At 37.4% G+C, this 13,879-nt stretch overlaps 1 protein-coding gene across 4 annotated transcripts in view; it reads left to right on the forward strand.

The window, feature by feature from the left end:
- Window positions 1-13,879, forward strand: part of CDK19 (cyclin dependent kinase 19) — a 142,595-nt gene that overhangs the window by 52,205 nt on the left and 76,511 nt on the right. For all 4 annotated transcript variants that reach the window (XM_067293855.1, XM_067293857.1, XM_067293856.1 and 1 more), the window contains one exon: window positions 9,549-9,659. In XM_067293855.1, coding sequence (XP_067149956.1) covers window positions 9,549-9,659 — 111 coding nt within the window. The remainder of the gene's footprint in view (window positions 1-9,548; window positions 9,660-13,879) is intronic.

Consider the following 13,879-nt stretch of genomic DNA (forward strand, 5'->3'; position numbering starts at 1 on the left):
TGCCAGTGGTAGTTTTGGCCTTTTAGTCTGTCTCCCCATCTTGTTTTTGCTTGCCAAAGACTGTCCGAGGATAGGGCTTCAACAGACCAGTATATGAGGGACATGTCCCCTCTGGAATGGAGCTGAAGTTGCCACTTCAGTATTGAATTTAAGGTTCTTTGGACTCCCCCCGTCTATTTTATATGGTGCCTAGATCTTTTTGTGAGACCTTGTGCTCATGTCCTTGCCATAGACAGGGTCCAGCTGTAGGCTCCAGCTGTATGGACTGATGCGCGGACCCTTCACAGCACTTCAGCTTGAACCTATCCATGAGCAAAGACTTCTGATTTTGGCTGTGCAGTTGCTCTGTAAGTGAAATTTCTACACCTAGAAAGGGGAATCCAGGCTGGAAAGTCCCAAATGTAGGAAGCAATCGGATCACTAAACAAAGCTGAATGTTAAGTAGCTGTTTAGACTAATATGCTGTTTGGGTTCCCGTCTTTTTTCCTCTCCTGATAACTTCAGGATCTGTACCGTAGTTTCAAGTTAACCAAGGACTGTTCTTACGAGTCAAATTAATGGCTGCCTATTTTTATTTTTTATTTTGAGTGAGGCCCAAATTAGTTCCCTGAGGGAAAAGCTGCAGCATGAGCTCAGTATGGTGTTAGGCATCTGAGGGTCCATGGGAAAAGAATGATAGTAATAAAAGGGAGGAGAGGAGCTAGTCTTGATTAATAACATCTAAATAGGCTGGCTTTTTTCAAGAGTTTCTGTAGGAGTAAAATGATGATCTCTAGGTTCCTTTGAAAATCCTAGCTTCAATTTAAAACCAACTTCAGTGCCCCCAGAGGCTTTGAATCTGCACATCACACGAGAAGAACAGGGCTTCACAAATTCTGCAATGTACAGTTGCTTTTATGAGCAGTTGAGCTTATGCTTTGGTTTCTCCTATAACTTCTGATCCATGTCTCTGCCAATTTAAGGTTTTGGTTCTAATCATGAAAGCAGTTAAATACATTACAGATTGCATTTCCATCAAAGAAGCTACCAAGGTTGTTCCAGAGCAGATTAGCTATGTAGATCAAAAGACTGAATAAAGCATGTGAAAGATAGGAACACCTCTGAGATGAGGTGATCTGGCCTTAAAATAACATTCTGAAGGTGATTATGGCTTTGTCTTCACTGACACAGAAATACATGTTTACTGCAGGATTTACTAGTGTAGATAGTAGTGTTTATATGTCTTTCTGTTTTCTCTGTTTTTTTTTTTTTTCTCTCATTTTACCTTACGGTGAGAGGAAAGCGTCTGTCCTCACTCTGCTTGTGTAGGTGTGTAGCAGCAAAGCATCGTTTAACCTACGGTGAAAATGTATTTTTATATGAGAGTTAAGACACCTCCTTGATGAATCTACTGCCTGATCATCTTTCAGAGTGCTGAACACCTTCATATTTGATCATTCTCTTTACATTAGTAACAGCATAACTCTCCTCCCTCCTTCTCACAGAAGCTGTCTTTTTCTGTGGGGAAAAAAAGCGTAACTTTCTATACCTCTAAAGATCAAGAGTCTTCATAGTTGCTAGCCTATTTCACATAGAAGTTACTCGCATAGTATAGTGATAGCCAATCTGTAGGATAAGGTCAAAGTTTAAAACAAATTACTCTGGAGCTAGCTATCAGTAGGTGACTTTTTTTTTTCCATCTGCTAGAGATGATCAATAAAACCCCACCAAACCCACCTTTTATGAAAGTTTTTATAAAAACACAGTACTGCGTAGACATTGTCACTGTTCCTATTATGAGACACCGTCTTCCAAGATAAATTTATCTGTTATCAATTGTATGTGCTTGTTCTTGTATCATCACTGCCCTTTAGCTTAATTATGTCTGTCTTTACTGCTCACACGTTTGTATTTTAGTGGATGTCAATCTTATTTTCTTTCAATATTTGATTTGTTACAGTAATGGGATAAGCTTTTTCCTCCCCATCAAAGGACAGGTTGTTTGCTGCTTTGACCACCCTTTGCCTTTTTCAGGGAGAGTTAATCTTTTTTTTGGGGGGGGTGTGTGGGGGGTGATGTTGAGCATAGGTAAGTAAAACTATGGCATTTAAAATGACATCATGGAAGATTTTTTATGAATTTATATCGGTACATCCCCTTCCCTCTTGTAAATACTCAACGAGTATATCTAAGATCAGATTTACCCTCTTAATTTCCTTATCACTTTGTTGGTTTATATTCATCCAACTCTGCCACCTCATTTGTCTCTTACACCTGATGACTTCTCAGTCTGTCATAGAAATTCTTACTTAGTTTGTTAAGTGCATGAATTCAGATGTTGTCCTGTTAATTTAATCACATTTTGTTACCCTTTCATTACTCAGTCATAGCATAAAGATTCATAAAAGAGTATGTGTTACCACACTCCTTTTCTTCATCGAGAATAAATTACCTTTATTTCATCGGATAATTTCATTACCACCATCATGATTTTGGTGCTAAGATGGGTTTTCTTAATAATCACAATACCAGTTCTGTGATAACTCCACAAATATTTTCCATACAGGACTATTTTACTTTGAAACGTTTTCCATTGTCACCTGTCGTCTTAGGTAGTTTCTTGCTCGCCTCAAAGCTCTTCCAGCTGCCAGCCTTCCCGTCTCACAAAATACCAAATGCTTTTTATAAAGCTGAAATTTGAACACGAATCTTCCAGTTGTGTAGAAAATTAGTTATCAGAGAAGAAAATCAGGTCAGTTTGATGTTTTTAAGGCATTTTTCTTCATTTCTTTATTGTTGTTTCAAAACGTTTTTTAAAACTTTGCACGACACTTTTCTTGCATTAACAGGTCCACAAGTGCTGTGTCTCCTGTAGTCTCCTTTATAAATGTATGTGCTGTGTTTGCTAATCATACGATACCACCCTGGCCTGAGTTTTGCTTGTATCTGACTTGTGCTGATTCCTACTTATCTTCCGTTGTCTGTACGTTCTTTGTTTCCATGGTCAGTATCACAGTTGTCATTTAAAACTGAAGTAAAATATTTTAGCTCTTGAATTCATCTTTAAACTATATTATATTCCACTTCGCTCTCTTATTCCTGAGCTTGCACAACCTCCTGCGTTCTTTCTCTCTTTGCCTGGAGAATCTTTTGTGTTTATTTTCACTTTTCAGCCGAACTCAGCTTGACTTCCGACTCATCGGATTTTCAGCGTTTTAGGCTTCTGTACCAGTTCTGTGGTCAGCTTAACTTCTCCTCAGACATCACAGACTTTCCTGTCCTGATCCCCACTGCTCCCTTGGGATAAGAGACATTCACTTATAAGGGAAATCCTCAATGCTGAATGAGCATTCAAGAGATAGCAGAGGAAGTTACTAACTATTCTACGTATGCTGTGTCGCTGCCAGGAATCCTACAGGCTGTTTCATGCTGTCTGGGCTATCCAAATGCAACATTTTAAAATTGGAGCTAAGCACTAAAAGCCGTGACAAGCAAAGGCACTTGTACAGTTCTCTTGACCGGAAAATAGTTAGAAAATAAAAAATGAGTTTAGAAGGCAGACACTGTACAGGACAGCCTTACTCAATGACTTTCTGCCTCAACTGCTTTGTATGCTGTTACCAAGAAAGAAATATACTGCTACTCACTTGAGACAATTTTTTATTAGCATTTTATTGCATGTTTAGTATAATGGAAGTTAAATTTTAGAGGAATAATAGGCTAAAGTACTATTAAAGTATGATGCTATGTTCTGTTGGTAATAAATTCTAATAGTTGCGGGTTCTTCTTACATTCAGGTTTTTATCTTGTTATAAAATGTGGTCAAATACACTGGAATGTAATACACTACAACAGGGTATTAGGTTCTTGTTTCTGGCTTTGGACTTGAATTAACCCAAGTCTCCAAGATGACTTACTTCTGCACAAGATCTAAGAAAACCAGTATTACAGCTACGCTTCTTTCTTCCATTTTCTATTCTTAAAGTTCATGCAGCAATCTGTGGTGCAGAAAAGCTGTAGACAGTGATTTAACATCCCTCTTGTGCCTGGGATTCTTGGTGCAGCTGAAATGCACATTTTGTGGAGTGTGCTCCTGGTGAGGGACTGACATACAGCTGTTGCAGAAAATGGTGCATGGCTTAACTGTTAGAGAGATTTGGCATGTGACAGCTAATCAAATGAATAACAGAAGCAGCAGGGTGAAACCGTGGTGAGGCATTTGACTAAGCTAAAGTCTTATCTCAATGCATTTCACTGTAGTCTTATGACCCCCCGACCCCCCCCCCCCCCCAGTCTCCTGTTTGGCTAATATATTTAAGAATTATTTCTTCTCCTTTATTCAACAAATTTCAGATGAGTTTCATTCCCAACAAGTAGCAAATTCAATGTGATGAGTTATGCCTTTATTTTCAAGATTGGAGTTGATTAAAGAACTAGATGCTACCTTGGCTTCCTTTCATGCAATGCATAGTTATGAAACTGTTTAGAAAAATACTAGTGACAATACAGGTAAAAGGTTGGCGTAGCAGTTAAATATTGACAAATTTCTAATAAAACATAAAAGATGTTAGGGTATATAGTTGATATAATCGTGATGTAAATGGCTTTAAATACGTCTTTGTGCTTCCACGTTATTGGCTTCCTCCACTCTGCTTAAATGAAAACGCTTCTTCCAAAGTGGGTAATTTCTTTTTAGCTAAATCTTAGGTCAATAGTTGTCTCTGGTACACTTGTCTCAACTTTGTCATCTCTTGATTTCTATGTTGTTCCCCCCCTGGTCCTTTTTTCCTTTTTGATTATGTCATCTCAGTGCTTTCTTTGAATGCTTCCCCTCATTTCCACTCTTTAAACACCTGTGAGTACCCAGGCTCACCTGACCCTGTGGTCACCCTCTCTTCTCCTCTCTAGGGGAGATTAGTAAGATTTATGACTAAAAATAAAATTTCTGTTTGTGACTCTCATGCTGGTCACTTTTACCCCAAGCTATAGTTTCTGATCTCTTCTGGCTGGTGTCTAGCGCTATTGCAAGGTGAGTTTTGGTAGGGCAGAGCTCCTGTTCTTGGTGCAGGGTGTTAGGACTCTAAAGACAGCACTGCCCTGGTCCAGCTCCTGCCACTGGGATCAATACTCTTGACTCCCAGAGTGTAACAAAGTCTTTAAAATATTCCATTTTGCATCATGTGCTACTTCTTTGCATTCGAAACTTCCATTTTACATGAAGTTTCTTATGGCCTACTGTTACATTAGGGTTGTGGTTCAGTAGAAAAAGAAGGTACAAAGACCCATTATTTGCTAAAACTACCAAAGCACTTCCAAAATGACTATTCATGAAAACTACTGCAAGTATTTGCTTAAAATAGACAAGTGAGAGTAACAAAAATTGAGTTGTCTTCCCATATTTGTTCATCTGTTGGAGCACAGAATCTATAAATAAGATTAAAAAACTAACTTAAATATTCTTAATGATAACTTCCAAGTATTTCCTATTACATACTGTAAGATGGAATAATAGGATTTGACAAATTTTCAGTCTATCTCTAGTATTGGTCAGTGTCTGATTAAAAATATAAAATGAATTTAACTCAGGGAATCAGTTCTGTAAACATTCTGTATTAAATTATGAGTGTCCTCTTAAACATAACTGTTGGGTAATACGTATTTTTGTAAGATTTTATGTGTAGTGTCTTGTTTTATAACTGCTGTTCTTAAGCAGAAAATACACTGTGTTTACAAGGCTGCTGCTGCCGCTGCTATGGTTACGGTATTGGGAACATCTCATGATCTCATGGATAGCAAGTTTAAAAATTAAGCTGATTGCTTTTAATCTGTTAATTTACAACTGAGTTTAGAAAAATTACTCAGTAGCCTCTTGAAATTCTTTAGGAATGTTAATTTGCTTTAAGAGCAGAACAGACTTGAAAAATGGGCAGGTAGCATGTGCTTCTGTAACATGCACAAACAAACTCTTATTAATTGGTGGGAGCTTTTTCCATCTACAATTGCAGCTATAAACAGTCATTCAGTAGCTGTAAAATACAGTGTAATACCATTTTACAGAGGCCATTTTCTCTGTTGCCTTATAGTACTCTATTCTTCAGCTTAAGGTCAGATGTGTACATTTTATGTCAGATGCTCAACCCAGGTAGTATAAAACTAACTTAGTGCTTCCCAATGCTTTTTATAAAAGTTGATGTTTAAGATCATACCACTAACGGTTTGATTCTGGCCATGTGGAAAAATTCTGGCTTTTGATAAGGATGTTTGTTGTTTCATCCAAGTTGAATCAAAAGAGGAAAAAGATGAATTAAAAATAGTTTACCCATTTTAAGAGAATATATATTATTGTCATTTTGAATAGTAAATTTGCCATTTTTAATGTGAAAGCATCTTCCTTTTTCATGACACTTTTTTTTGCCTTGCAGGTTTCATTTATTAATCAAGCTGCTCTGATAGGTGACCGCTGCTATGTAAAATTTGGAGTGACACTAACAGTGTTGCTCCTTAGAATTCCAGAATATTCACATATTCCTGGCTCCTTTTTGTATAGTGTCTTTCAGTTAATGCAGAGAACTTCAGGCACTCTTTTATATTCCTATGCTGTACATAGTATTTCTGTTACCTTGTTTATTATATGCTAGCATTTGATATATTCTCTCTAGCTGTTTTTTTCTTCTGAAGAGTTTTTAATTGTTTTAAGAGAATGCTTTGTTTCATTTTTTTAAAGAAGTTAGAATTATTTTATATCCAGATTGCTGCAAATAGTGTCTTTAAGGAAAATTTAATGATAATTAAAAAAAATCTAATAATGTGTCTGCTATAAGACTTTTCCTACTTTAAAAATTTTCTGAACATGTCAGAGCATTCTGTTGTCATGATATATGCTGCCAACGATAGGCTCATTAGCGCACTAAAACATAAAGAACTCTAAAATCTCCCTAGGACAGGCTTCAATAGATTGAAAAGTTGTTATATTTCAATGTTTTTAGTAATAGTAAAAACTACTTTCCAATAGAGATTTTATGTGATGCTTCTAATTTTTTTTTCTTAATCTCTGAATTTGTATTAGTCTAGAGTTCTGTAAGTTAATATTACTACTTGTTAAGTGAATTTAAATGATTTTAATATATCACATAAATGATACCTGGAAATGACTATTGTTCAGTTCAATAGGCAGCAACTTCTCTCGTTAGAGGTAGAAATCCTTAACATTAAGGAGAGGAAGAAACAAAAGAAAGAAATCATTTCCTGCATGGTACAAAAAGCATTTAAATGATTCAGTTTGCTGGAAAACTGGAATAGATTTAAGCATTTGTAATAATATTTAGGAGATCTCTTATCTTGGCAGATACCTGTATGGCCAAAGGAGAATATAAATTAAAATTAATCCTGTTCCTTAATTTTTTTTCCCATAAAATCAGCATCTTGTGTCTTCTTCTGTAAAGTGGAAAAAAAAAAAAAGGAAGACCTCTCTCTCAAATGTGCCTGGTAACATACTCTGTTTACTGACTCACCGTTACAAACCGATGCCCGGTAACTTATATAGCTGTCGTGCTGCAGATGCAAGCAATTTTCAGATAAAACAGAAGTGATCAATCACTGCTGTGAAGGCGGTATCTTAAAACCCAGCCCTGTGAGAGCGCAGTACTTTTGCAAGCATCGCTTGGTGGCTCCTGCGGAGCGCTGAACTCATCTGGCCGCGGGGTGACTTCAGCAGCTGGGCATGCTTTCATGTGCCGGCTAATTACGGGTGTAGGAGCCGGGAGACTGGGGCTTGCTGGCGTGCAGCGCTAATCCTGGTTGCTGGATTACTGAACAGTAGCTGAAACAACCATTAAAAGAAGGGTGGGTAGTGTTAGTGTATGAGTACCCAGGTTGTAGCTTTACGCTTTTAGGAGCGTCAGAAGTTTTAATCGTTAGCTGCAGAAATCTCAACGCTGCTGTGGCTATTCCTTATCTATTAATAATGGCTCTTATTTAAAGAAATTGCGTCAGTCAAAAGGTCTGAGACCTGACTGCCTTTAACTCCTGCAGATGGAGATGAGAGCGCCTCAGCCCTACGTGGCGAGGACTTTGCGTTGGCTTCCTCTTCCCAACGTTGCCGTTCCCTCCGTCTTTGCTTTGGGGCTCCGACAACAGCTACGCACCTCCCTCGTGCTGCCGAATGTATCTGCCGAGAGCCGAGATCACGCGCTCGCGTACCATGTCTCAGCTGACGTGCTGTGACTCCATCAGCTTCAGTCTTTCATATGGGAGCCTTTATCTCTGTTTTCTGCCTCGTGGGCATCTTGAAGGTGATCGCCCTTCTCAATACAAATAAGGGCTTGTTTCTTATTTACGATAAGGTTCAAATCCCAGTCACCCGGTATCTGATGCCTTGGGTACTGTTGTCGTAGGCAGCACTGGTTGCTTTTGAAGTTGCTCGGTAGTTTCTGTGTGAGATGCCACTTTATTTTCACGTGACCGTGGCAGACTTCACTGTTTGGGCTGAAATGGTCGGCCTTCTCCGGTTTGCCTCTGTACTTATCTTAAATATGAATCATAATGGCTCAGATACTGCTGAGAACAAGGCTAAGAATAATATTTCCTAACGGGTTTTGGTAAGCTTTTCTTGGAAATGCCCTTTCCGCTTTGGGAGCGAGAGCTCTGCAGACTCCCATGCGAGTAAAGCAGGGATCCCATGCAAAAGGAAATGCGATAATTGTGCGGTAATCAAACACCGTATTGTGCTTACCAACAATTGGAGAACAGTACAGTTGCACAGGCTTTGTTCTGGCACTTTTATATTCTGATGTTCACCTTGGTAACCATAAGGATGTTTCTTTAACAAGAGAACTGTTATGTTTGTGTGCCACAACGGTTTTTACTTTAAGATAAAACGTGAGATAAATACATGACTACGCACCCGTGGGCTTAGGTATGGACGTACAGCTATGTCAACTGAGGAAGCACGCAACATGCCCTGTATGCTGTCTGAAATAACTTCTTATTTTTTGGGGGTGTGTTGAGAGTGGGAAAGGGGGAAGCGTAGCTCGTGGTGGTCAGCTCTGTTTGTAGAGCAATGAACCTGCACAATGGAGGCTCTTAAACCTCCTAATTTTGACTTTTTGAAGATAATGTGTTGAATCGCTGGCATCTTTTTTTTTTTTTCTAGAGCCTGTTTTAAGATTGAGCTAGGTGAATAAGTTACTGAGACAGAAACTAATGGATCTTCATCCTTAGTATCTGCTATAATTGTCTGCTTGTGTGTTTTTAAACCCAGAATAAATCTGTGTTGGTTACTCCTCTTTGAAAGAAGCCTGAGCTAACTTGCATTTATCCCGGGTAGAGTATGCATTCAAGCAGTTGCAGTGGTGACTGCTCACAGGCAATAGATTTATGTTAACGAACACTCAGCAGTTGGTTTGTGTAGCTGCACCCTTGCTTTCTTGGGAGCTGCTTGCATGGCTACGGTATGGCCTGAATTACTTGTTTGTTTAGTTGTGGTAAGACACCTGGTGTTTGGTTGGTTGGTTTTGTTTGTTTTTAGCAAGTACAGAAATAACAATTTTCTTTTTCCTGTTTCTTTGCAGCTTTTACGAGAACTGAAGCACCCTAACGTGATTGCGTTACAGAAGGTTTTCCTTTCTCACAGCGACAGAAAGGTTTGGCTGCTGTTTGACTATGCTGAACATGACTTGTGGGTAAGTACAAATTTGCCCGAGTGTTTGAGATAGTGTAATACGAGCTTGAACCAACTGAGGTGTGCGTGATGTACCTTCATATAACGCAGAGATACGTAATTCTTTTGCCCTGTAATTAAGGGTCTAACTGCCATGCTGTTCTCAGTCTACTTTGATCTTCCCTTTGAAACCTACAAAAGGCTACGGAGAATTTTTAAAATGTCAGATTCCATTTTTAAGCCAAAACAGAGTTTGCCTAGAAAATTTAGATGGAGTTAAAGAAAGTATTCCTAAATTGAGATCTATTAAAATAGAGATTAGAAATGTCTTTAGAATTTTCTTTTGCCTATGGCTTACAAAAAGAGGTAACAGAGAGGGCAAGAGACTGCTTTACTGACTCCTTTCCCTGAGATGTCATGGAAGTGACCAACATTCAATCATTAATTTTAACTGGTGAATTTGGGTCATTGGTATGAGAGGGATGAAAATAAAGTAAGCACTGGCTAATTGGGCCTACTGATATGCTATCACTATATGGAAAAGGAGTAGAGACTTAAATGTCAATTTTCAAGTTTCCAGCAAAGTGTGATAGGGTTTGATTTCATCTGTTCTAGAGGTAAGCATCAGTGACATCTGAGTTGAACTCATTTATTTATTTATTTATTTATTTATTTATTTATTTCAAGCTCTATACCTATCAGTAAGATGGAAGATGCTTGAACCTGGGTTTTGGTTTAAGCCCAAGAGATATCAAACACTTGCTAAGAGTAATAAATGTGTTTATAATTCCTTTGAAAATATTGGCAAGAAGGCCAAGTGATAATATTATTGTTTTTTAAGGCTTCAGTAGTATAAAAGTTGCCATTACTGATGTTACTGACAAATTGCTCAATTATTTATATTTAGCTTTCAATAGCTGATGCATACGTACTTCTCAGCGACACAAATCAAATTGTAATCTGGAAGTAAGTAAACTTAGACCACGTAAAAAGCTACTTGGCCCAGGACAAATCAGGTTATGAGATTTCATCATCCTTCATATGCTTAAAAATTGTTTAATTTGATTTCTCTTGTATGGTAGCGGCTTTGCATTTTTAAAGTTTTCTTCATCAAAGTTCAGTGTACACTGAGAGTTTGTGTATTTCCCACAAATGATGACAGAGATGATGAATAGGAATGCAACAGCATAAAGCTCTATATGGACAGAATTTAATTTATTTGTGCATCAATTGAGTTTACTCATTTTATACAGCAACTACCAAAAATTTTACTGCTATGTTGAGTGGCAGGTTTAAAACCCCCTTTTTTCTAACCTTTTCCATTTGAATTTATTTTGGGCATGTGGTTTTTATGTTATGTGGTGATTTTGCACATGATTTAACAGCCTTAGGTAAAGAATCACTGCAATCTGATGTTCTTACCACTCCCTACATCTGGCTAGGTTTTGGTAATAATCTCAGTATAGTTAATTCTTTTCTATTATTTGAGATTGAATGTTTGTTACACTAGTTATTTGGTGTGAACTGGTCTCCCACTTCTTAACTCTCTTTACTTTTTTCTATGGAACATGCTACACAAATCATTTTCCCTTTCTGTATACTTGCCCATGTTTCCTTGCTTCTTAAGCCTTTACAGGATTCCCCCCCCCCCCTTTGCATAAAGTTAGCCATATTCAAGGCACTCTTGGTTCTGGCTTAACCTTGGTCCTCATTTTCTTTACCGTCAGCACCTCCCAAGCATCACTCTTAAATTCCCCTTTTGTCTCTTTTGCTCACTCCCAACTTTGTGTCTTTTTCCACGCTGCCTCCTACACATGGAACAGCCTCCCAATTAACGTACGTAAAGATCCTTCACTATCCTCCTTCAGAAAAACTCCTGAAAATCCACCTATTTTGTAACGCATTTCAGTATAATAACCACTTGTCATTCTGTCTGTGTTGTGTTGTGTTTTGCATTTCCTGTGCTTTACAGCTTGTGCCCTCTCAGCTCTTTGGGGTAGAGATTTGGTAGGGAATTGGCACATTCTGTTGCTGTGTAGCACCATGTGCCCCCACAGCACTACATGAAAGCAAAATAAGTCTATGCATTGTGGGTATCCGTTTGAAAAGATTTGAATTTTGGAATGATAGATATGCTCTCACTGGAGAGATGTAAATTCAGAGAGACCAACAGTTTCAAATATAGGCATCTAAAATTAGTTACCAAAATTTGTAACTGAATTGGCCTTACATTCAAAGCTGCCCAGCTTTAGTAACTCTTATTGGCTTCAGTGAGAAGAGTAAATGCTCATCACTTATAAACATCCGATTAATTAAAATCATTAAACTTTGGGCTTCTGTACTGGAAACATTTGGCAAGAGATGAAGAAACTATATTAGATGCTATCTTACTCTGTTCGTTTTGTAATACTGAAAGAAATTGTTCCATTCTAATGAAGAAAAGTGATGGTGCCAATTAAGCTTATTAAAAAGTTCTTTTATAGTGAGCAAGAACTTTTTTTTTTTAACTTTGTATTTAATTCTCAAGGGTTAGACTGCTCAAATCTGAAATTTGAGTATAGATAGCAGCGTACTTTATAATTTGCTGTAACGTCTGTTGGTATCATCACCAAGGGATAAGGAAAGCTATGCTAACTTAGAACTACTTTTGACCGATACTGGTGATGACTTATTATGTTGTCCTTGCCCACGAACATTCGCTGTTTAATTACTAAGACTATCAAAGATTTTTTTCCTTCATCACCTCTCAAATTATATTACACAACCATTCATAAAGTTACAGGAAAGAATGTCTAAGAACATAGCAATTCTTTTGACCAATGGATTTGTAACACTTGCTTGCTTTTTTTCCCCATAATTCTCAGTGTAATCCACAAATGATTTTCTTACGATTTTCTTGGTTATTAGTCGTTGTCAACTGGTAAAATTTTTAGGATACTGGATGTGCCACGTATGTTAATTAACAGTTTGTTGTCTACACAGTCATCACTGCTTATATGTGCTTATCCTATGAAGAGGTAAATGCAAGGTTCCTTAGCTTGTCCTCCAGTGTATTTGACACAAGATTAAAAATGTGTATGTATGCAGCTACTGTTAAATCTCTCAGACGTTATTGGCCACATCCTTTCTTAACTCCCTGTAACTGGCTTGAATTTTTTCTTGCATTCTTCTTTATACCTTTGCTTTTATATCCTCATAGTCTGACACTTTCAGCTTCAACTGTTCATAGCCACAGAACCAAAGATGTCTTGTTCCTCCTTTTGTGAGGAACATTCCCTTTTCAATATTTACTCATAATATCTTGGATGCTTTTAATCTAAATTTCATCCAGGTTGTCTGTTTTGCTTAAATTATGTTGAGATAAAAATATAATTCAGTTAACACATAGCTGAGTTAATCTTAAATCCGTGTGTGGAACTGATACTATTTTTGCAGTTCCCATCTTCCAATACACACTTATGGCTTCACAGTCTTACAAACTATGTGTGGATAAAATCTCTCTCTCTCTCTCTCTCTCTCTCTCTCTCTCAAAAAAAGTGCAATTCCCTCAACTGATATGTCTCTTTTCTGCTATGCTTATTATTGACCTTTAGAATTAAAAAGAAGAGGTCATTTTAAATGCGTGAGTTTTTGCTGTTTTATCACTAAGAAATTACTTATTTTCCTATTCAATTTGCATAATGTTCTTATTTTATCTTAGTTTAAAGCTTTATACTGCTGTCCACAACTTCCTGTGTAAGGCTTATGCACTTTAATACATTATTCAGATTTATTTGAAATATATTATATGCATGATGATTACTTAATTGGACTTTTCTTAGACTTAAAAAATTATATAAATGAGATCCTGTGCTAGAGGTGAATTTTATTTGGCAGTAGTATAGTTTTTAGCCATTGGAGAGGTTATAATACCTGTAGCTTTCCTTTTGTTCCCAGCTAGTCTTATGTACCTTTAGACCATCAACTTTTTAATATTGGAAGTAACTTCTAAGGCACACAATTATTTAAATACTGCAAATAAGCACACCATTCAATATTTTCAGTTCCATAGTCTCCATAATTTTTAAATAGGATTCTTGATTCTAAGCAACATTATTGCAACTGTTTTATGTTCTGAATTGATGGGGTATCTCCCTCTTCTAGCTATGGTACAGAGTTAATTCTCAGAATCATGTAATATTTATGCATAATTTCAAAGCCTAAGATCCACTATCCTGGAAATCTGTTGTCATTTTTCATTGA

Source organism: Apteryx mantelli, chromosome 3, assembly GCF_036417845.1.
Source record: "Apteryx mantelli isolate bAptMan1 chromosome 3, bAptMan1.hap1, whole genome shotgun sequence".
Taxonomy (NCBI): Eukaryota; Metazoa; Chordata; class Aves; order Apterygiformes; family Apterygidae; genus Apteryx; species Apteryx mantelli.